We start from the raw sequence: 27610 nt of genomic DNA on the forward strand, positions 1-27610 counted from the left end.
TACCTCATAACTATTAAACACAGAGATAAAGATTTTGGCCAACATCTTATCGAACTTATTGGAAAATTGATTGAACTATGCTGCAAATGAAGATTGATGCCGAACAACTTGCATCTGATTTGTACAATCCTAGTCGAGATAGAAGACATGTTGGTCAACTTGGATCAATCCAAAGCTTTTTATAGGATTGGCCATCATTTCTGGGCATGTGTTTTGGAGAGTGCCAGTTTTGAACAGACTTTTGCAAATGAATCTGTTCTGTATCACTTGCGAATGGCAGTGGTGTGGGTAAACAGGAAGTCTTGACAGTTTTTTGCTTTCTCCTGGTTCGTATTTTAGAGCCGTCTGTTATCACCCCTACTCTACATCCTCACGTGAAAACTACTATTTTGCAAGCTAAGGAGTAGGAAGGAAAGTTTGATCCTACATAAAATCGACGATAACATCACCATTTTGGTATCGTGCTTCTATAACAACGAGCGGATGACAGACACACTCTCATTACAAAACAATTATCGTGGCCAAAATCAACTGCAACAAGTCAATCTGCGTGTAGTGTAGTGCCTGAAGCGATGACACCACCCTTTCAGCTCCTTTCTGATGGACAGCTGGCCAAATTCAAATCTTCAGCGTGCGATTTAGACCGGGACTCCAGCTAAAGAAGAATCGATCAGATATACAGTCAAACATTAAAGCATCGGTTAACACTTGGCTTCAAAGGAAAAAAGAGCTGAAGTGTGCACCCCTTGTCTTTTCTCACATCGTTTACTCATTGGCAGTACTTTCTCTGCCTGCAAAACACCTAAAGATTCTCTGAAACCTTGCGTCCTTGCTTCTCTGAGATAGGAAGGGGCACTGGGTCCACAGATAGGTTTGTATTCAACGTCTGTATGAGGGAGGCTTGGGTATACCAGGTGATGTGTTATCATGACTGGCTTTCCTGAGTCAAACTTTAACAAAGGACTCTGCATGGAATCCTGCAGTTGGTAGCTTCTTTCTCAGTCTTCGAGGAAGGAACTCTACACAGAATTAGTTAGGGAGAGAGGCAGCTGACGATCCAGGGGCCTGGAACCCATTACTCCTCATATAACACTGTTGTAGAATGGAGGTCTCGACTAAATGTCCCCACTGTGACTCAAAGAAGAAACGCCTTGTCACATTTCCTTCCAATGTCACAAACTTCAGTGGTTCTAGGAATATGTTGATGAGGTGATTGCTTGTATTCATCCCAAGTATTCTCTGCCGTTAAACGTATCCTTCATAATCAGCAATGTCAGGCTGCTGTAGAACAAGGAAAGATGAATGGCGTTTCTTGCCATCCTAGCTGTAGCCTGAATGGTAGTGTGAGTGTTACATTTGAGAGATAACTAACGGGTTGAATCTTTTGTTGATCAGGATCTGATTGTGTTCTTCACGTGCCAACTGAAATGTGACCGAAAAAGGTTACATTTTTCGGTTTTTGAAAAAAAGGTGAATATAACGTGAGCTTGTGTGTATGAAAAGGAGTTAGGTTATGAGTGTGTTGTCTGTATGAACATGGTGCCTGGTCGGATTAGATCTCACCTCTTTGGATAAGTTTTAACCTCTTAGCTAGAACTCCTCCAAGATGCTCACTTCCAACTTTCAATTTTTTATCCTTCGTCTTGCCCAAATTTCATTTTTCTTGAAAGGATTTTACTCGCTCTCCAAATTTTATCCCCATTTTCTTTTTTCTCCCACTTAGAAATGACCTGATTGTTTTCAATTTTGAACAAACCAAGAAGCAGTGGGCGATCTATTTAGAAACGGGTTGAGTCTTACAAACCAAATTTTTTGCATTCCATTTCATTCCAATTAAATCTTTGTATACATATTCATGAACAATAAAATTTCAAATCAATTTGGGAATATCATAAGTAAAATAACCCCTAGAGTAAATGTGGTATTGTGGTGACTGAGATGATTCTAATTAAGTGTGAAATAGACATTTTTTTTTTATTATTATTTCAGACCGAGAATGACCAACTGCAGACTTTAGCCCCATGCTTTTAATAGGATTGTGCTTAATTTGTTTTTTATATTGGTGCAAATAATTAAGTGTAGTATTTGTTCTCAGCATCCCAGTGATAGCAGACGTTTTACTATGACGAAAATATTGCGTATATCTAAGAAAATATAACAATGCAAAATTACAACTATATATTATAGAATATTTATTTATTAGAAGCTGTTTACAAAATACATATGCAAATTAGGAAGACGAAATAGTTTGGCTATTTATAGTTTCCTATATATATTTTTTACTTAAGTTGTATTATCAAATTAAATATGCATAGTCTGTTTTGATGTTGTTAGGGTAGATGGACAAAAAAATATAAAATCATATGTAATATACATTGTAGTAAATTATGAAAATATATTTATGGCAATTAAGCTACACAGAAGTGTTTGTGTCTGATCCCTGTAGGAAATTATTAGGTTAAGTGCACTTAGTCTAACGATTCCTTATGTGGATGAAACGCAGATACTTTTGTGTAGCTTAATTGCCATAAATATATTTTCATAATTTGCTATCTAGATGTACTCAGGCATTTAAGTAAATACTGAAAAGCTAGACATATATATATATTTCAGGGTTCACACAGACTTAAAAAGTCTTTGAATTTTAACTTTTGCCTTGAAAAGACCTTATTTCTATTATTACTTTGAAAAATCCTTGAAAATATGGAAAATATCTTGAAACGTCTTGAAAAGTGTGTTCTTTATGTCCAGTAAAAATTTGTGTTAAAATATTAAAAATAAAATCGAAATAAATACCATTAAAATATTTAATATTGAAAAAAAAATTGAAATACCTTGTTTTGAAATTGCATAGTATTGTGTCACTATTATCATGAAACAAAAAATTACTTCAAAATAAAGGGACATAACTTTTTTTTTTCTTTTTGGCTTTGACAGAATAGTTTTCTGATTATCACAATTTATCTTTTTTTTTCTTTTTTTTTTTTTTTGCAGTGGAAGGGGGTGTCAAATCTTCCTCTATTTTTACTTTCATTTATAACTAGCAGGTTGACCGGCATTGCTCGGTTGTAAAATACGCTTAAATATCATATTTTGATTAATGTAGATTTCGTATTTATTATATTATATTGGACCTAATATATAGTAATGATTTAAAAAGTTTAAAAAAAAAAAAAAAAAATGACTTGTGCACCACCAAGAATCAAAACCAAAACATTTAGCTTATGATTTACTTTTTCATTTGATGTTAATGCCTGAGCTATGAAGACATGTTTGCTGCAAGGCTAAAAATTAAAACATGAACCAATAGCTATTACGTTATGCATGCGTATTCGTAATGCCGTCGTTCAACTTTCACCTACCAAATTCCATATTTTAATTTTCACACTTTTGCATCGATTTTCCCTAGCTAAAACCCAAATATAAAGTTTCACATGGGTTCGAATACCCCTATATAGTAAGTTTCATGTCTGTAGACCAAAAATATTTGGTAGGCAACATTTTTAAATAAATAAAAAATATAAATATATATAAAATATTAATATATAAATTTGTGCTTACTGTAAGCTTTTTATGAAAATATTACGCAAGTATAAATCATGTAGAATATCTGCATGAATACAATTACATATAATAGTTAACTAAAGATGATCATCCCATAAAAAAACCGAAAAAACTAATAGGGAATTAATTAAAATGAATGTTTAAAAGAATATGCAAGTTAGCTTGATCTTTTGCAGATAAAGGCAATTCCACGACCCATATATAACAAAATTGTATTTTCTTTTTAAATAAACAGAAAAAAGGATTTTCAATATGAATATCAATACCCAAAAAAGAAACAAATTTATAGGAGTATAGATTTAATTGGAGGAGGGGGGAGTAATGGTGGCTGTTATAAATAACAATAACCACCCCCACCCCTCTCTATAAAAAACTTTCCTTCTGCTGACGAAGGGATTTTCTAATGGTGATTTTACCTCCCCAAATTGTAATAACCTAAAATGAGACTATATATTATTAAAAATAATAAATAAATAAAAAATGGGTGACTTTCTAAGAAAAACACCGGATCTCCGAGGCGGAGACATTAACCTTAATATCGTTAAAAAAATCAACAACAAAAACTATGTAAACAGATAAACGATAAAAAAACTAAACAGTAAATTGTGTATGGCATCATAGCGTAATGGGTTATGGCACTAGACTGAAATACATAAGGTCTGGGGGTTCGAATCCTAACAACAATCAAGCTATGCTGAAAAGGAGTAGGGCTCCGAAACACGCATGTCCGTAGATTACCGTTTTTAAAAATAATGTGTGTGTGTGTGTGTGTGTGTGTGTGTGTGTGTGTGTGTGTGTGTGTGTGTGTGGAATGTATCAGCTTATCATTTTGCTTCAGTTTTTATTAAAATAATAAAAAATTAAAATTTAAGATTGATAAATGATGACCATAATGCCGTACACCATCCTCATAAACAAATGGTCTTTACTTGATATGTAAAATGAGTCTTAAAGACAGGCTTAGATCTGATGACCTCAGAGAAAGAATAAATATGCACAGTGTAGAGAGCTGTATGCAACTTTGGAAACTTCATTGGTTTGGTTATATTTAAAGAATGAGTAAGAGTGCTTGGGTTAGTAGATGTAGAACAGTTGAGGTAGCAGGGTCAGTTGGCAAACGAATGAGAAGACCTAGTAAAACTTGATTGGGAGATTTGAGATACATATCTCCTCCCAATAAAAGGGTATATGAAACAGACACTGTCATTCACATTCTGTGTTTTATTGGACAAAAAAAGTAAAGCCTCTTTTTTTTTTTTTTTTTTTTTTTTTTTTTTTACTCAAACAGTTAAAGAGTTACGAAAACGGGAGTGGTACCATTATTTAAACAAGTGACTTTTGTGCTCCAGAATTTATTCTTCTGCATAGTCCTCACCATTCTCAATGAACTTTTACCGGGAATTCAATGACTCCTCTCTGCTTCGGACACATGTCCATGATAGAGGTTGCTTTCTTAGTCTCACACCACCAATATCTGCAAAAGAGAGATGAAACTTTTAGGTCATGAATGCATAAGTTCAGTCATCATAACAATGCAATTTTCGATCCCTTTTGATCCATTAAAGCAGAATAAAAAATAGGAGGCATTACTTTTGGAATAAAATGTTGTATATAAAAGTATAGTAGTAGTATCGGAGTCGGTGAAAGTTGTTTTATTTTGATGAACTAAATTTTTTAAAGTGATGAAAAATGGCCAAAATCCCAAAATATAAAAGTTATGTCAAGATTTGAAAAATATTTTCGTTATATACCTCTTTTTATTTTAGATTTTGCTTAGTAAACAAATGTTAAATTCACATAACCTTGAAAAATATGCAAACCCGTTTTAAAATGAAAGCCATTAAAATATGTAATACGCTAAAATATGATATTTTAATTTTTCCAAATTTTCGTTTATATTATTATAATTATGATTCTAAAATTAAAAAAAAAAAAGTATTAGGGTGCCATCAGCTAGAATCAAAACAGAAACTTAGCATTCAAAGCTGGTAACATTACCACTGTACCAATATAACACACACATATGAACTAAGATAAATGTACAAAATGTATAACAATTTTTTTCAATTTTGACCCATTTTTTACCCCTTAAAAACAATTTTAACCGGCTAAAGACCCATAAAAGAATGGGCCATAAAAAATCCAATCATTTGAGGCCCCTAATGGTGCTCTGCGACTTTTAGTTTCAGAGGAGACAGTTTGAAAATATAGAGACACAGACAAACATATAGCCTTTTATATATTAGACTAACTATATCTACGCTCTGTTAATGCAGATGCAGTAAACTCATCTAATCTTTTGTTTTTTGACATATTAAATTTATACAGAAAATAAAATAAAATTTTAATTGCCAGGTAGAAAACTTTTATTATATTCTTCAATTTAAAGTTATTTCCTTGAAATTATCCGAGTTATACTTACGATTGAAGACACTGTTTACGAATGTGTCGTAATCTTTTTTTGACATCAAAATTTAAATGTAGCCAGTTATTTCCTATTTTTTTCATCGCGTATAGTGTCATGTTAAAAAAGAGGATTATTATCTTTAATCTTTCAAAAATCTATTAAAGTTTTTTTTTTTTAATACCGATATAAACTTATTTTTATTTTTAGGTGATTATTTAAAAATGTTTCATATTATTTGTTACCCAGAATGGATTAATAAATTATAGCTAAGTCCATCATTATATCATTAATTAACAATGTACAACAATAACAAATGAAAATTGGCTAGTCAGAATCAAAGTTTGATTTATCAGCTTAAATGTTATTGAAGTCCAACCTTAAAAATCCTGCTTAAAAAATCTGTTACTCAATTTTGGAATAGTATTTTTGTTTGTCTCTAATATCTGCATGAATACAATTACATATAATAGTTAACTAAAGATGATCATCCCATAAGAAAACCGAAAAAACTAATAGGGAATTAATTAAAATGAATGTTTAAAAGAATATGCAAGTTAGCTTGATCTTTTGCAGATAAAGGCAATTCCACGACCCATATATAACAAAATTGTATTTTCTTTTTAAATAAACAGAAAAAAGGATTTTCAATATGAATATCAATACCCAAAAAAGAAACAAATTTATAGGAGTATAGATTTAATTGGAGGAGGGGGGGGAGTAATGGTGGCTGCCATAAATAACAATAACCACCCCCACCCCTCTCTATAAAAAACTTTCCTTCCGCTGACGAAGGGATTTTCTAATGGTGATTTTACCTCCCCAAATTGTAATAACCTAAAATGAGACTATATATTATTAAAAATAATAAATAAATAAAAGATGGGTGACTTTCTAAGAAAAACACCGGATCTCCGAGGCGGAGACATTAACCTTAATATCGTTTAAAAAATCAACAACAAAAACTATGTAAACAGATAAACGATAAAAACTAAACAGTAAATTGTGTATGGCATCATAGCGTAATGGGTTAGGGCGCTGGACTGAAATACATAAGGTCCAGGGTTCAAATCCTAACAACAATCAAGCTATGCTGAAAAGGAGTAGGGCTCCGAAACACGCATGTCCGTAGATTACCGTTTTTAAATATATGTATGTGTGTATGCAACTTTGGAAACTTCATTGGTTTGGTTATATTTAAAGAATGAGTAAGAGTGCTTGGGTTAGTAGATGTAGAACAGTTGAGGTAGCAGGGTCAGTTGGCAAACGAATGAGAAGACCTAGTAAAACTTGATTGGGAGATTTGAGATACATATCTCCTCCCAATAAAAGGGTATATGAAACAGACACTGTCATTCACATTCTGTGTTTTATTGGACAAAAAAAGTAAAGCCTCTTTTTTTTTTTTTTTTTTTTTTTTTTTTTTTACTCAAACAGTTAAAGAGTTACGAAAACGGGAGTGGCACCATTATTTAAACAAGTGACTTTTGTGCTCCAGAATTTATTCTTCTGCATAGTCATCACCATTCTCAATGAACTTTTACCAGGAATTCAATGACTCCTCTCTGCTTCGGACACATGTCCATGATAGAGGTTGCTTTCTTAGTCTCACACCACCAATATCTGCAAAAGAGAGATGAAACTTTCAGGTCATGAATGCATAAGTTCAGTCATCATAACAATGCAATTTGCGATCCCTTTTGATCCATTAAAGCAGAATAAAAAATAGGAGGCATTACTTTTGGAATAAAATGTTGGATATAAAAGTATAGTAGTAGTATCGGAGTCGGTGAAAGTTGTTTTATTTTGATGAACTAAATTTTTTAAAGTGATGAAAAATGGCCAAAACCCCAAAATATAAAAGTTATGTCAAGATTTGAAAAATATTTTCGTTATATACCTCTTTTTATTTTAGCTTTTGCTTAGTAAACAAATGTTAAATTCACATAACCTTGAAAAATATGCAAACCCGTTTTAAAATGAAAGCCATTAAAATATGTAATACGCTAAAATATGATATTTTAATTTTTCCAAATTTTCGTTTATATTATTATAATTATGATTCTAAAATTAAAAAAAAAAAAGTATTAGGGTGCCATCAGCTAGAATCAAAACCGAAACTTAGCATTCAAAGCTGGTAACATTACCACTGTACCAATATAACACACACATATGAACTAAGATAAATGTACAAAATGTATAACAATTTTTTTCAATTTTGACCCATTTTTTACCCCTTAAAAACAATTTTAACCGGCTAAAGACCCATAAAAGAATGGGCCATAAAAAATCCAATCATTTGAGGCCCCTAATGGTGCTCTGCGACTTTTAGTTTCAGAGGAGACAGTTTGAAAATATAGAGACACAGACAGACAGACATATAGCCTTTTATATATTAGACTAACTATATCTACGCTCTGTTAATGCAGATGCAGTAAACTCATCTAATCTTTTGTTTTTTGACATATTATTAAATTTATACAGAAAATAAAATAAAATTTTAATTGCCAGGTAGAAAACTTTTATTATATTCTTCAATTTAAAGTTATTTCCTTGAAATTATCCGAGTTATACTTGCGATTGAAGACACTGTTTACGAATGTGTCGTGATCTTTTTTTGACATCAAAATTTAAATGTAGCCAGTTATTACCTATTTTTTTCCATCGCAGATTTCTGTATAGTGTCATGTAAAAAAAAAAGATTATTATCTTTAATCTTTCAAAAATCTATTAAAGTTTTGTTTTTTTAATACCGATATAAACTTATTTTTATTTTTAGGTGATTATTTAAAAATGTTTCATATTATTTGTTACCCAGGATGGATTAATAAATTATAGCTAAGTCCATCATTATATCATTAATTAACAATGTACAACAATAACAAATGAAAATTGGCTAGTCAGAATCAAAGTTTGATTTATCAGCTTAAATGTTATTGAAGTCCAACCTTAAAAATCCTGCTTAAAAACTCTGTTACTCAATTTTGGAATAGTATTTTTGCTTGTCTCCAAGTTCTAAATATTATTTTGGTATATTGTATTGATCAAACTATTTTTCTCATCTTTAATGTTATTTGTTCGATGTTTCGGTCAGATTGCTTGTTTGGAAAAGAAAAGAAAAAGTTACTGGCTCCGTAGATGTTTTCGCATTCTTTGAGTTACTCTCTATTTTATGGCGATGATTTCATATTTGTGGGAAAAAAAAATTGGTTGACAAAGGGGAGGCAACTCTAACAAATACAAAGCCATAAAATAGAAACTAACTCAATGAATACGAAAAACATCTATGGAACCAGTAACTTTTCTTTCCTTTTCCAAATAATAACCAACATACCTGAAGATGATCGAAGGCCAATTCGACTGAAACATTGCACAAATAACACTCAAGATGAGAACAATAGTCCGATCAAAACAAGTACAATCAGTTCTCATCTAAAAAATTCAGAACTTTAATATCATTTTGGTATGTCATGCTTAAATAACGTTTCCTCGCTAGACACTTAGATTAAACACTCATTTTCAGCGTATCTGTTCTTGGTTTGTTTTTTCAAGATGAACTCATACAAAACGACAGTTATTTTTGTTCGTAACCCCCCCCCATGAGCTTTGTTTAAATGTTCTTGTATCTAATTTTATGCTACATCCTGTATTTCTCTACCAATGTCTGCTTTTGAGGTAATCACGACTATTTACCTGGATAATCCATCAGCAATTACCTCCACCACCACCACCGCTCGCCTCAGTCCGGGCAGGTGGGCAGAATAGTGCAGATTATGTCACATGTATTGCTCGTCACATGCAACCAATGTAAAAAAAAAAAAAATACACTGCAACCTTGAAATCGTATTAAAGGTTTAATTGCTCTCAAATTGCTGATTCCTGTCAGATTGGATGTCATTGCCCACCCATGAAAATAGCAAATCCACCCGCATTTATACACTTGTATGGCAGCAGCTGCACCTCATCGGCATCTTTTCTGTTTGTGCCATATCAATAGCATCACTTTTTTATTATATTCAGGACATGACATTTTATTTTGTCTTCGTTTTATAATAGCACTAGCAGGAAGACCTGACGTTGCCCGGGATTTAATTATGATCAACGACTGTTTCACACTCTTATATTTTTGTCATCGAAATCTGTGAAATAAACCACTTTTCAATCAAATCGATTGCCTGCTCTAGTTGGGGACCCATCCAGGTGCACTGGGAGAAAGCTTCACATGCTTCCCCGCAGTGACTTAATCCACAATACATTGCAGTCTACATTGCACTGTAGAGAACCTACTGTTGATTTTATAAAATTATTTTTATATAAAATGGCTTCAATTAAAGTTTAGAATGCAAAAATTAATTATAGTTCAATTGTGCTTTAAACAGAAACATTCATTTTGAACATGCCTTTGTCATATCAAAGAACTTACTGTTGATTTTATATGCTGGGGCTTTCTGCTTGTGTGGTAATAATAAAATGCAGTTGTAATGTTAGGCTGTGTAAGGTGTTAACTTTGATCGAAATCACCTGTTCCTTCTGTTAGTGGATTTTTTTCAATTATCGATTTTCTGATACAAAACCTATCTAAGAGCTGTGTCAGGCACATAAAGTACATTTATGTGAAATTTCATAAAAATCGTCCTGAAAGGAACGAATTCACAGACAGTTTCTTTTATATAATAGTAGATTGCTTACTTTTTCAGTTAAATATCCTTTAAATAAAACAAACATTTTAATTGTTTTTACTATTGCGGTCATCATTTATCAAGGCCAAAAGCCACTCGATAGTAAATGAGATGCACATGATTGCCAGCCAAAATATGAGGAATGTTATGGGAATAATAATACTGATCAATGTATAACGTGCATTCGATTACTTATGGAATGGTCTATGACAAGTATTAAAGTTGTAATCAGCAGGGACACAGTCCTGCAGTAATGTGTTCCACAAATGGGAAGCCCTTACAAAGAAACTCAGTCCATGGAAACTGATGTGAGACAAATAGGGAAAGAAAAGATTTTTTTTTTTATTATGGCAACAAGAGAAGTTCTTGCTGTGAATGTTTTGCAGGCAGGAATCAAAGACTGAAGTTCAGTCAAGCAGTTTGCGTGAAAATAACAAAGTAGAAAGAGACTAGCAAAAAAAAGTGTGTGTGTGGAGAAGAGATGAAAACACTTCCGACTAGATTTCAGTCTATTTTGCATTCGGTCAAAGCAAGAAAGGTTGCTCTGTGCGGCACCTCCCTAGATGCGGCAACAGTATTGCATCTTTGCAACAGCTCTTAGTGTTGAGCACTCTTTTAACATTGGATTATCAATTAAAAATCTAAATAACCTATCTCGTTCTATGCATTATTGAACACGCTTATATAAATCATTAAATTCAGACGTTTTTTATCTTTGAATATACTTGTAATAATATCAGCTCTCTTAGTGTTGAATGCTCTTTAACGTTGAATTATCAATTAAAAATCTAAATAATCTCTATGTATTATTGAGCACTCTTATATAACTCATCTTTCAAAAAATAGTCGCTTTCTTACATTGAAAATAATTATCAGCCAAATAGACAAGACGAATGTCACTTGAGTTGACAGCAACAGAATTCTGTTTCTGCCGTATTCGATTTTGGAACAATTCATTTCAAAATGAACGATTTTATTCTGGTATACTGAGTGTGGAAGGCAATAACATACGTAGAAGTGGACTAACCGACTGTTGAAATTAATTTAGTGTATCATTGTGTAGATGATGATGATGTATATCTGTTAATAGTTTATATTATCATATTTTAACGTCATCATAAAGTTTTTTTTTTGTTTTTTTTTAAATGTCGGTTTTATTACTTAGATTCACCACAAATAAGGCATATTGCTTCTAAGGCATAAGGGTATACTATGGTTAGGAGCCAGATTTATTGGGGATATTCTAATTAGGGAATTATGCTACAAGATGTTTGTTCACATTTAAATTTCTAAAAGGGTAGAGAATTGCAGAAGTAAACGGCCTGAGGTAAGAAATTATTAGAGTAGAAAGATTTTTGGCATCTGGGAATCTCTAATGAAGGGGTGAAATTTTGCTGCTAATCAGATTTGTCATTAAGTTTGTTGCAGCACATTACTCCATTTAGCAAAACTATATATAAAAAAAAATTGCAGGAGATAATTTTTCACCTACTGTAGACAGGTACTTAGCTAGTTTATATACATACTAATAGAAAATCCGTTAATCTAGACGATCGTCATCTTGGTATTCCTTTGCTATCTTTTCTTTATTTGGATTATTCAAACTACTATTTTCATCTTTGTTGTTATTTTCACAAAATGTTTGAACCATGTAACCTGAAAGTGCATCTTTTTAAACTTGGAAATGTTTATGAACCAATGACACAATGGATAAAGGAATTGATTCGCAATCAGTTCTAAGAGACAGTTTTTTGGAGGTTGAAGGTTCAATCCTTACTACAGACGATAATAACTAAGAATAAAATAGTAATTAACACTTCTACCCAACCATGACTGACAGAGCAAGAACAATCTACCATTCTGGATTAAATAAACAATTCAGTTTGAAATTCCGTATAGGTTCCCAAGTTCGAGAAGATACATTTGAAAAAAAAAAAAAAAAAAAAATTCCCAAATTACGTCAGCTGAAATTGTGGTGAAAATAACTTTGCAAATTAGAATAGAAGTTTAAATAAAACCAATTTTTTTATTCTCATCTCAAAAATTCTGAAAATCCACCCGAGACATTGAAATGTTTAAGGAATAATTATCAGGTTAGTCAGATAATGCAGTTTGTCTAATTATTTGAAGCATTAATTCTTACAAGATTTTGTTTAAGAAAAATCTTATATAGAAAATATTATGAATTGTATAAATGGTCCATTGGATATCGTTGCAGACTATGAGATTGTGAAATAATGACTTGTGTTCAATTATTGATTCAATTTATTAAATAATTCAGAATGTGCTGTGAAAGAGACAAATCAAATTTCCAAATTATATCAAATTCTGTTCAAATTTAATAAATTTAAATAACTCAAACCATAAAGGATTGTATGTACAATGTTGCGGTCATTTTACTCTCTATTCTCATTGTTTTTTTTTTTTTGTTTTTTTTTTTATACTGCTTTTGCTATCATGTTAATGTAACACTTTGTTTCAAAATTAGTTTTACAGCAATTACTGAGATTTGCTTTTATTTTTTATTTTTTTATGGTACTCTATATTTTTCTTAACAACTTGATTCATAACTAAGTTTGAAACAACGGGGTTAGGGGAGTACAGGAGTTCCCAAACTATCCCATTTTACAAATGGGTGCAGCTCAATCACCTACACCCAATGGTGAGCATTTCTGGGAAAATATGAAAAAATGCAGCAATTTTCCAGCTCAACAGTGTAATACTGCCAACTACGTACTGTTCGACTACCTGTTTCTAGAACTATCCTGCAACCTGAATGACATGAAAAGCCCCAAACTACTGAATTATGTAAAAAAAAAAAAAAAAAAAATGAATAAAATGGAGAGGTATCTTTGTATAAATCTGTGCTCATGTATTAGTCGTCTACACATACCTGTTTCTTAATTTACAACTCGTCAGTGTGGTTAGATGCAGCCATATAGAATATAAACATACATCTGTATTAGTTATCCATAGACAGCTCTCTTTGTCTTTTTGTCATAAGTGAATTTTAGCCTGACGATTTTCTCAGGGATTGATGGAAGATTCTGTGTAGCTTAATTGCCATATATTTTCATAGCTTACTACCTAGCTCTACTCATGTATTGAGCACTAGAAGTAAATACTGAAAATCAATGCATAAAAATCTCTTTATAAGATTTTTTGTGGACGCCTGTAAGAATTATATGTATACATAACACATTGAGATGCATTGAAGAAAATCAATAAAGTGCTCAATCAAAAATGTGACAGCTAAAATACAAATTGATATAAAATCTATATGTAACTTATTTCAGAAATGTACCATGATTTCATTGCAGTGGATCTGCTTTTTAAAAGGCTTTTAAAAATCCAAATTTCATTTCATCAGTCGCTGATGATTTGTTTGGATTTTTAAAGTCTTTTAAAAGGCAGATCCACTGCAATGAAACCATGGTACATCTCTGAACTATGTAACATAGATTTTGTATAAATAATTAGTGTGTGCGTATATGTATGTGTGTGTGTGTATATATATATATATATATATAAAATACGCATCAAGTGCGCTTGAAACCAAATCACAACGTAAGATTAGGAAACTAAACAAATATTTTACTTGTTTGAAATTCATCACAAATATATTTTGGAGGTAGACTCCATCTTCGGTGTGTCATGTTTTTTTTTTCTTTTTTTCTTCCTTGCCATGTTGTTACTTTGGAGAAAGAAGTCTGTATAGAGCCGTGCGTTGTATCTGTCGATTGTATTTTGAATTGTTTGAACTGTGCGCAGGTAACGCGAGAATAACGTCAAAGAATGAGAGTTCAATATACACAGTTTTTTTAAAAGAAACAATGTTATATTAATAGCTTAATATTGCAGGACTAAAGTTATAAATATTTTATGATGCTAACCACTTTTAATACAGGGGCATATATATGATGAATAAAAGTTACATATAACTTTATTCATATTTTACTTAATATATTTAATTGCTCCTCTTAATAGTATTGAACTTCTTTTTTTTTTTCTTGATAAGTTTTTGTTAGAAATACTTTTTGACAACCTATATATATATATATATATATATATATATATATATATATATATATATATATGAGAGAGAGAGAGAGTGTGTGTATACATATATGTATAATTCCAGGTTAATATTTTCCAGAGGCAAAGTAACTGATCAAATTTTAACGTGTTTAATACAAAAGTGCTCAATACTGAAGTAGGGCAAGATATACGTTTTATTTAGTTTCTACAAAGGCATCAATATGTCGCTATGCTTGTGTAATATATAATGTTGGTACAGCCCAATTTTCACTGACTCCTAAAAACAATGAATTTACTCCGACTCGTTCAATTGGACAGCCCCCCCCCCGTTGTTACGATAAACCATATACGTATAAAATATACAATAAATATACGTCTAGCTGAAACCACTGTCAAAAATTTTTCCCCACTCCTTATCTGTGCCAAAATCAAAACGTAGATATCCATGAACAAAGCTTCTTTCTTAGAAGTGCACGCCTGTGGAACTCTGTTCCGGTTGTCTGTTTTCCACCTGACTACAACCTGGATATCTTCAAGTCCAACGTGAACAAATTTCTGATGAACCGCCTCCTTAAGTAAGACACTTTATCAAATCTCCAACACTAACGTACTGTACACACAATAATCCTTATCCCCGAGTGGCTTCCGAGCCTTGATAAGTGGTGACTACCTTGTAAAAAAAAATATATATATATATATACACACATTACATTTTATAAGTAATGTTACTAATTAATTTTCTGTCTTTTATTTGCTTTGCTGTCTTAGAAGCAGGTAAGAATCGCACACACCGTGATCTCTCGTTTTATCTCTTAAACTAAAATGAATATAAAAAACCCAACCGTTGTATGTGTTTGTTGTTGTCGTTTCTCTCTTGATGTAAAACTGCCTTTTAGCTGTAAATCCATTGGCTAATGCTATTTCTTATTTATTTATTTTTTTGACTTATTGGATTATCTAACAAAATCCATTTTGACTCTTGTTTCTGATTTAATGCCTTGTATAAAGGCAAGCCGTGTAAACAGTAGTAACGCTGTTGTGGTTTTATATGTCGTACCCAAGTAGTTAGTGATGTTTAAAAGCCTGTATGGCATCTACATTCATCCTTATATGGTATGTCTCCTTTGCCTTTGTTTCTAATCCCTATCCGTCATTGCCTTTGTAAAAATGACCACCCTTTTGAAAATTGCTTCCTCTAGATTGCTTGCCTTCCTCAGAAACACTACCTTTTTTTTTTCTCTCTCGTTATTTAAGAAATTGTTTGATCTGGTGTCTTAATTTTTATTGTTTTAATCACTGTTTTCAACCTTATGTTGTCTATCCTGATGAAACTGACAATTTCTCTCCAGCTATGGGTAAAGCAACAATTTGTGTTCAATTCATCACATACAATTGTTTTTGTATGGAATAACATGAAAAGGGTTGATATGCTGCAAGATAGTAAACCAAATGCTGACGAGAATTAAATGTGAAATTGTACAATTGGTAGGAAAAGAATCTTACTTTGTGTTGCAGCTTTTAAAAAAAGGTCTGCCATATGTTATCACGGCACTGTAATAAAGGGAGATAATTTATCCAAGTTTTTTTTTTTATTATTCATCTAAACTGAAACTGATTTTTTTTTTTTTTTACACAAGAATTTTTTTTTATTAGTATTACACAAGAATTTTTATTTCCATGAAAAGCAAAGTTTAAAGATTTTTATCATTTTTATGTATTAAAATTGTGTGTTGATTTAAAACAATTTTTTAATTGGTTGTGTATATGTAGATACTTGATATATCTTTTTTATTTTTCAAAACGAGTTTTGTTTTAAAAATTAAATTAAATTTTCCAGCAAAATTTAAGAAAACTAGAGAAATTTATTTTAAAGTTTACGTTTTAAGCATTACAATTATTTAAAATTATATTTATTTCTGAAATATCAATTATTTAAAGTAATCTTTCATTTTATTTATCAATTTTTTAAAGTAAAGTTCATTTCATTTCATCAGTTCCAATAACAAAGAAATTTATTTAACATTGACATTTACGGGATTGTTATCAACAACACTTTCATGATTTTCAACGAGGAAATGTCAGTTTATCAAGCTTTTTTTCTTTTTTTTAATACTTGTAGCTTTGTTAAAAAATTTTATTTTGAGGTACTTGTTTGAGAATTTATTCAACAAAAATGTAAACTGAGATGAAAAGAAAAAAAAATGTTTTGATAAAAATATCTATTGTAAAATAGTGAGAATAAGAAAAAAAAAACAAGATAAGAAAAAATCATTAAAATTAGTGCAAACTTGCAAAAATTGTCTACCGTTTTCCTGCTTTGCAGCTGACTACAATATGGTTGTCTTCAAGTCTAACGTAAACAAGTTCCTGATGAGCCGTTCCAGTTAACAAATTTACCGAATTTCCATTACTAACGATTACTATATTGTCCAATTTCTACTGTACACGCTTTAACCCTTATCCTCGAGTGGCCGCTTGGCCTTGATAAGTGATAATGCTTATGTAAAAAATAAAAAAAGTAAAAAAAAAAATAATTTTATTAAACTTTTATAATCTCTCAAACACTTAAATAGTTTCTTCCCTCAAACTGTTAGACTTTGGAATTCCCTCCCAGAATCCTGCTTCCCTGACTGTGCTGACATGCAGAAGTTCAAGTGTAACGTGAACAGGTATCTCACTACTCAACTCTCTACATTCCTGTAAATTTAGTCCCAAATAGTAGCCTCTTACATCCAAGTGGCACTGTGCCTTTTTTCGGGTGAAATAATAGTTTAAAAAATTTTTTTTAATCTATTGTGGCTTAGCTCCCTTTATCACATATCGCTGTAACGTTGTCTGCATACTGTGATATTAGTTTTTTTCTTTAAAAAAAATTCTTGATTTATGTAAAAATTGCTAGCTACGACTCCCTAGTTGAGAATTGAGGAGTCAGCTGAAAAAGAAAAATTACTTTGAAGTTGGTTTTTAAAAGCCAACTCCACCACTCTTCCCTCATACCTTTTTTTATGGAAATTGCTCGAGATATAGTCAAAATGACAAAAATGAGGACATTAGTTTGAATTATTCATCAAATTTAAAACCAAGCTTGCTTGTCAATTGTTCTCGTTTCTTAATATTGATTTGTCCTATGAATTCCCGTTAAAAGTTGAAACTCATGAGACAAAGTCAACAAAAAAAAAAAAGGAAATGGAAGTCATTATTTTTCTTTCAAACGTCTGTGTAAATACAAGTGTCATTGTTAATATTTAACCATGTATATTTTTTCAAGTGTAGAATTATCTGCAAAGATTTGTGTTGTAGCAATCTTTTTAAAAAAAAAAATTGTCAATTTTAAAACGCATAATTTGAAATCTTTTTTGTCATTTGGTGGGAGTAAATCCTTGCATTTGTCTTTTTCTTTCTCTCACCACCAAAACTTTTAGTCCGTATTAGTGTTAGGACAATTAATTAGAATTGGAAAACGTTGTACCTATTTTCTGATGCTAAAAACGATTCCTTTAATGATAGTTTTTATTTGATTTTGTTTAAAAGAAAATCTTCCACTGCTGGTAGTAATAATAAAATAATAAATATTTATTGATTTTAAACTATCAGTAAAACTAAAATCGATAAGTCACCTTCCCCCACCTCCCACAAGTGTGCTTTTACATTTGAGGAAATACATGCACATTTAACATGTGTTTTTACGGTAATCGGGGAGGGGGGAGGGGCGTAATAACAACTTGATAGTTAAATATTTAGAGATTTATAAAGAATCTGAATCAGTAATTGTATTGAAATAAAAAAAATAAAAAATTGGTATCGTCCCATCACTAGTGCCGTATTTGAATACTATTTTCTCCTTTTTCTAAGACTGAAAAGAAAAAAAGGATAAACAAATAATTTGCTCAATTTTTTCTTTTGTTTTGTTTCTTTAACTTTTTGGACTCATCCGACTTAAACCCTGAAGCAATTTTTGTTTTGACCTAAAGTGCCTCTTTTTATGGTGCTAGATTTTTTCCCACATTAAAAACTAAATTTGTGTCTAACTCTGCCCTTTTGGGGGAGGGGGGACAAGTAAAGATATAATACTTACTAACCACACCCGTGAAATCTCAGGCTAGCTGTCCTCATCTATCAGCATTGTTTACTATTAATATTCGTTTTAAAATTTAATATCGAGTAAAAATTGTCTTCTTCTTTAATAAAAATAATTGCCATTCTTTAAATAAAACGAATGACTCATCTTTTTTGAAAATTGTAAAAATTTATAAAAGTTTGAAAATAATATCCTCTTCTTAAAATAAAAATTGTCAGTTGAATATTTTCTTGCAAATGACTAAAAATATTCTCCTAAATGAATAAGAAGAAAGTTCTAACCATTTTATTGTTTCGATTTAAACCGTTTATTTTTCATTAAAAAAAAATAGTTGACATTTTTTTTTTTTTTTTTTAAATTCCATTTTTACCCCAAACAAGGCACAGTGCCACTTTGATGTAGGGGGCTACTATCGGGGACATAAGTTGTAGGGATACTATGTAGGGAGTTGAGCAGCGAGATGTCCATTCACTTGAACTTCTGCATGTCAGTACAGTTGAGAAAACAGAATCCCGGAAGGGAGTTCCAAAGTCTAGAATTTCTGGAGAAGAAACTATTAGAGTAAAAGGCTTTCTTACATCTAGGGATCACTACTGTGTAGGGGTGGGATTTTGCTGCTTGTCGGGGGGTATTTATGTCGAGGGGGTACAAATGCTTGTAGTTCATCAGAGCATTCACCATTAAAATACATGTAGAAGAGGTAGAGGGATACAACCTTACGTCGATGGGACAGAGGGTGAAGCTTTGATGACTGTTTTTTTTTATTGAAAGGCAAAATGCATTTATTCTTTAAATAAATCTCTAGCAACTGCGTAATTCCATCTTTTAAAGAGGTGGCAGGTGATAACACGTGTATGAACATGAAATTGCTTTAGCATATTGTTAAGTGCTTATTTGGAATTACACTTATTTAAATTAAAAAAAAAAAAAAAATACAAGAAAATCCTTATGATGTACATACTCATCATGGAATGAAGATGTCGTCTTCCAAAACTCACCAATTAATCATAGTTTTATTTTTATACATAGAAAAATCAAAGTTTACATTTTTTTTTTTTTTTTTTTACAGATTACTAATTTTTGTAATTATTTTGAATATAAACAAAATCTCAATGGTCGTATTGGTATGGCTTCTTCATAAAATTTGAATTTTTGTTTTCAGTTAAAAAAAAATAAAGATCTGATCAATTTACATGATTTTTGGAATATGATGTTTTCATTGCATGATGAGTATGTACATCATAAAAAACTTTTCTATATTTTTGTTTTTTCATTAAGTGCAATTTTAAATCAGTACTTATTATATAGATTGAAATAAGACCTATTCAAATCTTGTCATATATCTTTTTTTTTTTTTTTTTTTTTTTCAATAATGCACTATTTGCCCAGGCAACTTTTTGGAGGGGAAGCTCACCATCAGATTACATTACTTAAAAGGAAAAAAAAAAGTTAACTTTTCATTGAAAGTATTTCAACCACATTTGTGTTGAACATAAAATTGAATATTTTCATAATCTAAATGTTTTTTGTTTTTTGTTTTTTTTTTAAATATTTTTAATGTTTTGTAGCTACATCTTTTTTTTTCTCAAGTTTCATATCTAAGCTAAAAAAAGCAAATTAGAAACGCTCTTACTAAAAGAATAAATTATTTCCCTTTGCTGATTTTTCTTTTTAGATTTGTATTCAATGTCTACATATCAGCAAACTGCTGCAACAGATTAAGTTGTTTTTTTTATTATATAAATTGAAGCAAAAGTTTGTCAATAACATGGTACAACAATAACAAATGAAAACAGGCTAGTCAGAATCAAAGTTTCATTTGTCAACTTAACTGCTATTTATGTCCAACTTTTAAAATCTAGCAGACATAAATTGATTTATTAAATTTTGGATTAGCCCTGCATGGGGTGGTTTTGCTTAAGTGCTCATAATTCGTAGGTAGCAACTTATTCCTTTTCCTCCCCTCCCAGTACTCTTCTGACTCAGTGAGGGTATAGCACACGTGGTATGGTGCAGTTGTATCTCATTTTTCCTTGGAGGTAAACATTGCTTTGTCCTTTTGGGGTGTCCACTTACCCCAGCTGACTAACATGGGTATGATTTTATGATGCATATATTTTTGTATTTTTCCAGTGAGTTTGTAGATATAAGCGTATATTATGTCTCATTAGGCTACTCTGATATTTAATATGGAATTAATGTGTTGGTATTTTCTTTATCATAAGTTTTGATGGGATTATTATTTTATTTACTATTTATTACTCTTTCAGTTTTGTAACTGAGCTTAGCTAATGTAACGTCTTGATTTTTTTCCTTAATTTTATAATTTATTTTATTATTTTATATTAATATCAACAAGATACAAGTGATGCAAACTCTTCAACAGGAATTGTAGATATATATATCTCGAACTAGCAGGATAACTATATTTTACAAAATAATAACGCTATAAATATTTTTGTATATGAGTGTATAAACATGGGACTAATCATGTTTGGAACACCCAGATAACAACTAACACGACGGGTTAAGTGTTGATATACCATAAAACCCATCCAACTCTATATTTTTAAAGTATAACTTTTCTATTGACATATGAATCAGTTTTTTTTTTCTTTTTCTTTTTTTGTTTTTTTTTAATGTTTACAGTGTTTAAAGCTATTTGTTTTGTCAGCATCTGATGAATTGCCAAGTTATTTATGATAAATATTTCCGTCCTTCTAGATTAAGATTTGTCCTCCATCTTTTGTTGTTAATCTGCATTTAATCCAGATCACATGTTCATCCAGAGATGGATCATCGCATGACAAATTTTTTTTATTAAAGTCGTTTTATCAGGAATAATAAAATCGTGGCGTCATGATGTTTGGATCTTTTATGGTTGAGAATGGTATTTGTTTAGATTATGGTACCAATCCTTTATTTGAAAGAGACTCTCTTGATATAACGGTCATCGATGTCAGTTTTGGAATCAGCTCGCTCATCAGTTATGTTCATGCTAAAAATTCTTATAAGTTTACTCTTCTGATTCTTTAAAACATTCTGTCTATGTGAAGTGGCATGTGATGTCCAATCAAAACAAAACAGAGTTTCTGGTGGGTTGGTTATGATGCTTTAAACCCTAAAACTAGTGATGAAACCAGCATATAAATAAGTACTTATATATGTGACTGTATAGATAGATGTATATATGAGGGGATCCAAGAAGTATCAAAGGATTCTTTAAATGGAGACTTATCGATATCATAAAAAGCTCAACAACGTAGGTGGAGCTTAGATACAAGAGGAAAAGATATTAATAATAGAAAAATATATACTGTTGTATGTATTCATTAATTTAAAATAAGGGAATACATTCAAGGATGTAGGGGGGGTTTTTTCAAGCTCTAAAATGCTTGGCATTTATTCACTTTTTTGAATTTTTATTTATTTTTTTATTACATTTTCACCCCAAACAAGGCAGAGTGTCACTTTGATGTAGGGGGCTAATATCAGCAATATAAATTGCGCAAATACTATGTAGAGAGTTGAGCAGTAAGATGTCAGTTCACATTACACTTGAACTTCTGCATGTCAGTACAGTTGGGGAAGCAGGGACCCAGTAGAGAATTCCAAAGTCTAGCAATTCTGGGGAAGAAACTATTAGAGTAGAAGGCTTTCTTACATCTAGGGATGTCTACTGTGTAGGGGTGGGATTTTGCTGTTTGTTGGGTTTACTGGGGAAAATTAGATTGAGACGGTACGAGGGCTTGTAGTTCGTTGGAGCATCCACTATTAAAATACTTGTAAAACAGGCAGAGGGATGCAACATTTTGTCAATGGGACAGAGGTTGAAGGTTAGATGACAGTTCAAGATCTATCAGGTTGGCGACTCTCTTTTGAACCCTGTCCAGGATTGAGAGACCAGCAGCAGATGTACCAGCCCAAATATGACAACAATACTCCATACATGGGGGAATGGTGGCCTTGTAAAGATACAGGATACTTTCAGGCATAAGTAATTTCTTAGCATGGTAGAGAGAGCCAACCTCGCAATATATCTGTTCCAGCTTATGTTTCCTGTGAACATTAAGCCGAGGAGTTTGAACAAAGTACTTTCAGGTAATGTATGTGGTTGAGAACGTTTCTTGCAATTATTAAAGGAAACAAGCTTAGTCTTGGCAGCATTGAACGTTACCATTCATTTTTGACCCCATTCCACTACAGACTGGAGGTTTTTCTCTAGGGTGTCCACTATTGCCTCGAATATGTGTTCATTCGTTTTTCCCTCATTCCTGTTATAGAGTGTAGTGTCTTCTGCAAATATATCAATCTCAGTCTATTTTATCAGGGAGGTCACTTATGAATATCAGGGACAAAGGTCCAAGGATCGACCCCTGAAAGTACTGGTGCTATTAAAAATACAATTATAAATTTTGGCTAATGGAACAAGAGCAATCTACCCTCATAAATTAAAGGATTCTGTTTGAAATTTTATATATATTTCAGATTTCAACAATATGCGCTCAAAGAAGTTTTGGCCAACTAATCCTATGGCCTGCTTTGGGTAGGATTGAAACTATTATCTTCAGACAATAAATATATAAATTACTCGCCTAAAAAATAAAATACCAAATGATTTGGTTGTCATCATCTGTATAAACAGTCGATGCCTCCAGTCCCAAGAGACAATGGATACACCCTGTAAGGATAACTGTGCATGTGATTTGGAGACAAGGGTTGTGCAATCCCTAATCACACCTCTCCTGAATCAGCACTGTTTGGGTCCAGTGGCAAGGAGAATCCTAAGACTGACTGCAAGGAGAAGCCTAAGACTGACTGAGATAAACGGAGAGCACATACAGCACCTGAAATTCTCAAATGTTCGCCCATTTTAGTATTGAGCTAACGACGGTACAGGCTAAACGTTGTTTAACTTCGACAATCTCATAGGAACCGGTGTGTGATTATGCTGTATATAAACATAGTACGTCTATATAAATACAATGGTTTGTTTGTATATGGAACTCCTTATTTGTGAAGTTTTTTAGTGTGAGGTGGGATAGCTCTCTTTAAAAAAAAATTTTTTTAAAGACAGTACTCTAGATTTTTGAACACTTAGTCTGGAAGGATTTCTCCTCTTCTGCCTGAACACAGACACTTTGATTTGTATTAGTTAATCTGTTATTTTAAGGGTGAATGCTTTATTTATTTTTTTTGTGTGTGAATTTTTTTTTTTTTACTCACAAATTAATTTTCTGAACATTTTGCAAGAAATGGAAGGAATCAAATTGAGAATGCTTGAAAACTGCCATTTCAGTAGTCTCAGAAAGCTGGATCTGAAAAAAAGTGCATTAATGTTCTCTAGGTGGTTAAACTAACAGGTATTTTGAAATTCTTAGGTTGTTAAAACCCTGAATGTCAAGATTGATGCAGTATATTTGTACTTTTTCTCACTAAGATGAATGTAGTTGAATTTTTGCGTTTGTTAAATTCATGTTTTTAGTTTTGATTTGAATGAACACATTTTTTATTGAAAAACAAAAATTCACTTGTAATTAATTTTTAAATTTAATGAAGGAAATTCGCTTTTGAAGTACAATTTTACAATTTCAAAATGTGAAAAGAATATTTTTTAAGATTTAAGTTTTCATTTTCTTTCTTAATTAAAATTTTAAAGATTTTTTTTTTATGAGGAAGTTGATGATGGGGATGAAGAGGGTATTTTATTAAATTTATTCATTCTTAAAAGAAAACGTCATTTCCTAGTTTACTTTTTCACCCAGTTTTGAGTTTAACTTTTGACTTAAATTTTCTTTCAGAGTCGACAAGACCGAGATAAGGCGGAGCAACTGATTTATTTAAGTCACAGGTATGTTCAGGATATGGACCCCATCCCCAGTTTATTTAATGAATAAAAACAAAAAATACATTTTTTATTTATTTATTTTTTTTTTTATTAATGTACAAATGAAACCTGGCAGTTAAAAATAAAATAACAATCTATTTGATATACTTACGTATCAGACAAAATTATTTGTGTACACCAAAAATTATGGAAAATTCTCAAGTAGAATTTTAGTAATAAAATTCATTTTTTATTCATTTCTATTATGTGTCTTTAAGTATGTTAAAGATTTTCCCTCCTAATATGAAGACACCATCCAGCCTATAAAAATCTTGAGTGTTTCTATATTATAATAATGAAAAAAATATTGAATGTCAAGTGAAACAAATGGTACCTACATAATTGTCATGTCGCAAATAGTAACATATCCAAAAATTACAGGAAATGCTAAGGTAGAAAATTAATTATTAATGAGAAAGGATATTTGTAAAATCTTAGCGATTTGGTTTCCAAATCTACCGAATTGGAGAATTAACAGGGGGAGGTAATTAATCTTTCAGTTTCCCACAAGTTCAATGAGTTATTTTATTTTATTTTTTTTTTTTTTCTAAAATAAAATTGGAAAATTCAAACAGTTAAAAAAATTTTTTTTTTTTTTTTTAAATTAAAAAATTATGTATATATGTTATGCTTATTTTTGTTTCCTGGATAAATTCTTTCAACTGAGTTACTTCCCCTTTTGTTTAGGTCATGTGACCCAATATGTCCAGCCCAGCAGGTATCTTATTGAACTTTTCAACTCTTATCAGAACTGGTCTTCATGGATGATTATTTTTCTATCTTCTCTTTGATCGTAAATTTTGGCTATGTAACTATTTGTGGCATGCCAATTACATATGTACCATTTGTTTTTTTCTTATATATTTCAATATTATTAGCTATCATAAGCACCAAATCTTTCTTCAAATAAGAAAATGACTTCATAATTTTGTTGTAAATATACAACAAAACCTTCCTCATTTATTAAAAAAAACAAAAAAACATTGTAACTTTTGTCTATCACATTTTTAAAAAAATCAAGAAAAAATTTGCTTTTTCACTTGCTATTTAGAAATAGATTGCAATGTTGGAAATCAAGTTATTCCCTCTAAAGAAAGGAACATTTGAACACGAATGTTAAATATTTGTCCAGGAAATACAATATTGCAAAACAAAATGATTTGTTGTATTAAAATCAAACCGATCTTTGTAAAAAATATAGATAAATAAATAAAAAAAATAATTAATAAAATGTGTTTTTTAAAACCAGTATGCAAATTAACTTGGAGATTGATATCACCTATACTTAAACAGCATATAAAAAAGATGGTACATCTCTTGTGTGAAATTGAATTAACTTTAAATAAAACGTTTTGACTTTAGTGTTCATTTAAACTAGCTGTATTGATCCAGCCTTTTTCCTGGATGAAAACATTTTTTGTTTATATTTTATATTATGGTTAATTTTATTGTTTTTAAGATTTTACAAATTTCATTTTCTTTTATGCTATTAAAGTCTGTCATTCTTAAAAAGATTGTTATTGCTAAGTGTACAGATTGAATAAACATGTCTTTATGATTTTATATAATTCTATGATTTTCTCATTTTGTTCTTGCAGACTTCAAGATGTGGATCGACATTACGAGGCCACCAAGGAAGAAGGCATTCGGCTCAAAACCGAAATTGAAAAATTAAAAGCCGTACGTATACAGAGTAGAACGATAAAGTTGTCACCCTAAAGAAAACAATACTAAAGCTTTATTTTAAAACTTTTATTGAAAAAAATCAATAAAACTTGATTATGTAGTAGTGCTGACATCTATTCAATGTAGCTGCCTTCAGCCTCTATCACCGCCTCAATGCGGGTTCAGAACTAGGAGCATGCTTTTTACACAAGCGCTGGCGGGCACTCAGCGAATACTCAGCAGATGGCAGCAATCAGGCTGGCTTTCATGTTGTGGGAGGTCATGTTAGTGATGTTCTCGACACATGCTTAAACAAAGTAGTCCAGCGGGTTGAGGTGGGGGGATGGGGACCAGTGAGAGAAGGGTACAAAGTCGTAGCACTCCTTCTGAAGTGCCAAGCCTGGGTCTCTTTGGACTTGTGGACCAGCGCCGAGTCCTGCTGCCACACCTAGAGTCTGCCAGCAGCGACCTGATTGCATCAGGGATAATCACACTCTTCAGCATATCCAGGTATATTTGGGTGTTGACTTTTAAGCAGACTTCATAGATATGAGATGGCATGATGTGGCCCTCACTTGAAACCACACCACAAAGACCATAAGCATGGATGGAAACTTTGTTTTCATTATCCTGGGCACGTCCCTGTTATTCATGGCAATTCAGCACAATGCATTTTGAGGGTGCTGGAAATGGTCCTGTTATCTCTTAGATTGGTAGAGAGCATGGGTTGTACAGCGTCACATCTCCGATCTCACTCGAACAGTGTGTCATTTTCAGACATGATAGAAGGCTCCTATCACTCTTGGGATTTGTACACAACTGGCCAACTAGTGGATGGTCTGCAACAATAAAAGAAAACCGGTTTTCAGCAAATAGAAATGGAATCATGTCATCTTTTCTAGGGTGACAATTTTATCATTCCATTTTATATTTATTTTTAGACTTGAATTAAATCTTTTTTTTTTTCTTCATTTTATTTGAAACAAATGTGGATTGATTCAACACAAAATTAAAAAATTGCTAATTGATTTTAGTAAATAATCAAAATTATTAGAGACCGACGTTGATCGCAGGAAAAATGTTGTTTTATGAGAAGTTGAGCCCTATAGTAATATCGTACATTTAATGAAATCCTTGTAATTTTCATAAAATATTCAGGAAAACAAATTTTCACAACAATGTTTGTCAGCAGAATCTAGCAAATCAAGAAGCACGCTCATTTTTTTAATGATGTATCTTTTAATGACATATTTATAACGTATTTAATATTTTTTAATAACATTTTTGATAGTGTA

At 31.5% G+C, this 27610-nt stretch overlaps 1 protein-coding gene across 9 annotated transcripts in view; it reads left to right on the forward strand.

Annotated features, from left to right (window-relative positions):
• Positions 1–27610, forward strand: part of LOC145252501 (rab11 family-interacting protein 4A-like) — a 302623-nt gene that overhangs the window by 251074 nt on the left and 23939 nt on the right. For all 9 annotated transcript variants that reach the window (XM_080111998.1, XM_080111997.1, XM_080112001.1 and 6 more), the window contains 2 exons: positions 24565–24614; positions 26249–26330. In XM_080111998.1, the coding sequence (XP_079968124.1) occupies positions 24565–24614; positions 26249–26330 (132 nt within the window). The remainder of the gene's footprint in view (positions 1–24564; positions 24615–26248; positions 26331–27610) is intronic.

Source organism: Euprymna scolopes, chromosome 29, assembly GCF_053919585.1.
Source record: "Euprymna scolopes isolate OS-2025 chromosome 29, ASM5391958v1, whole genome shotgun sequence".
NCBI classification, from domain to species: Eukaryota; Metazoa; Mollusca; class Cephalopoda; order Sepiida; family Sepiolidae; genus Euprymna; species Euprymna scolopes.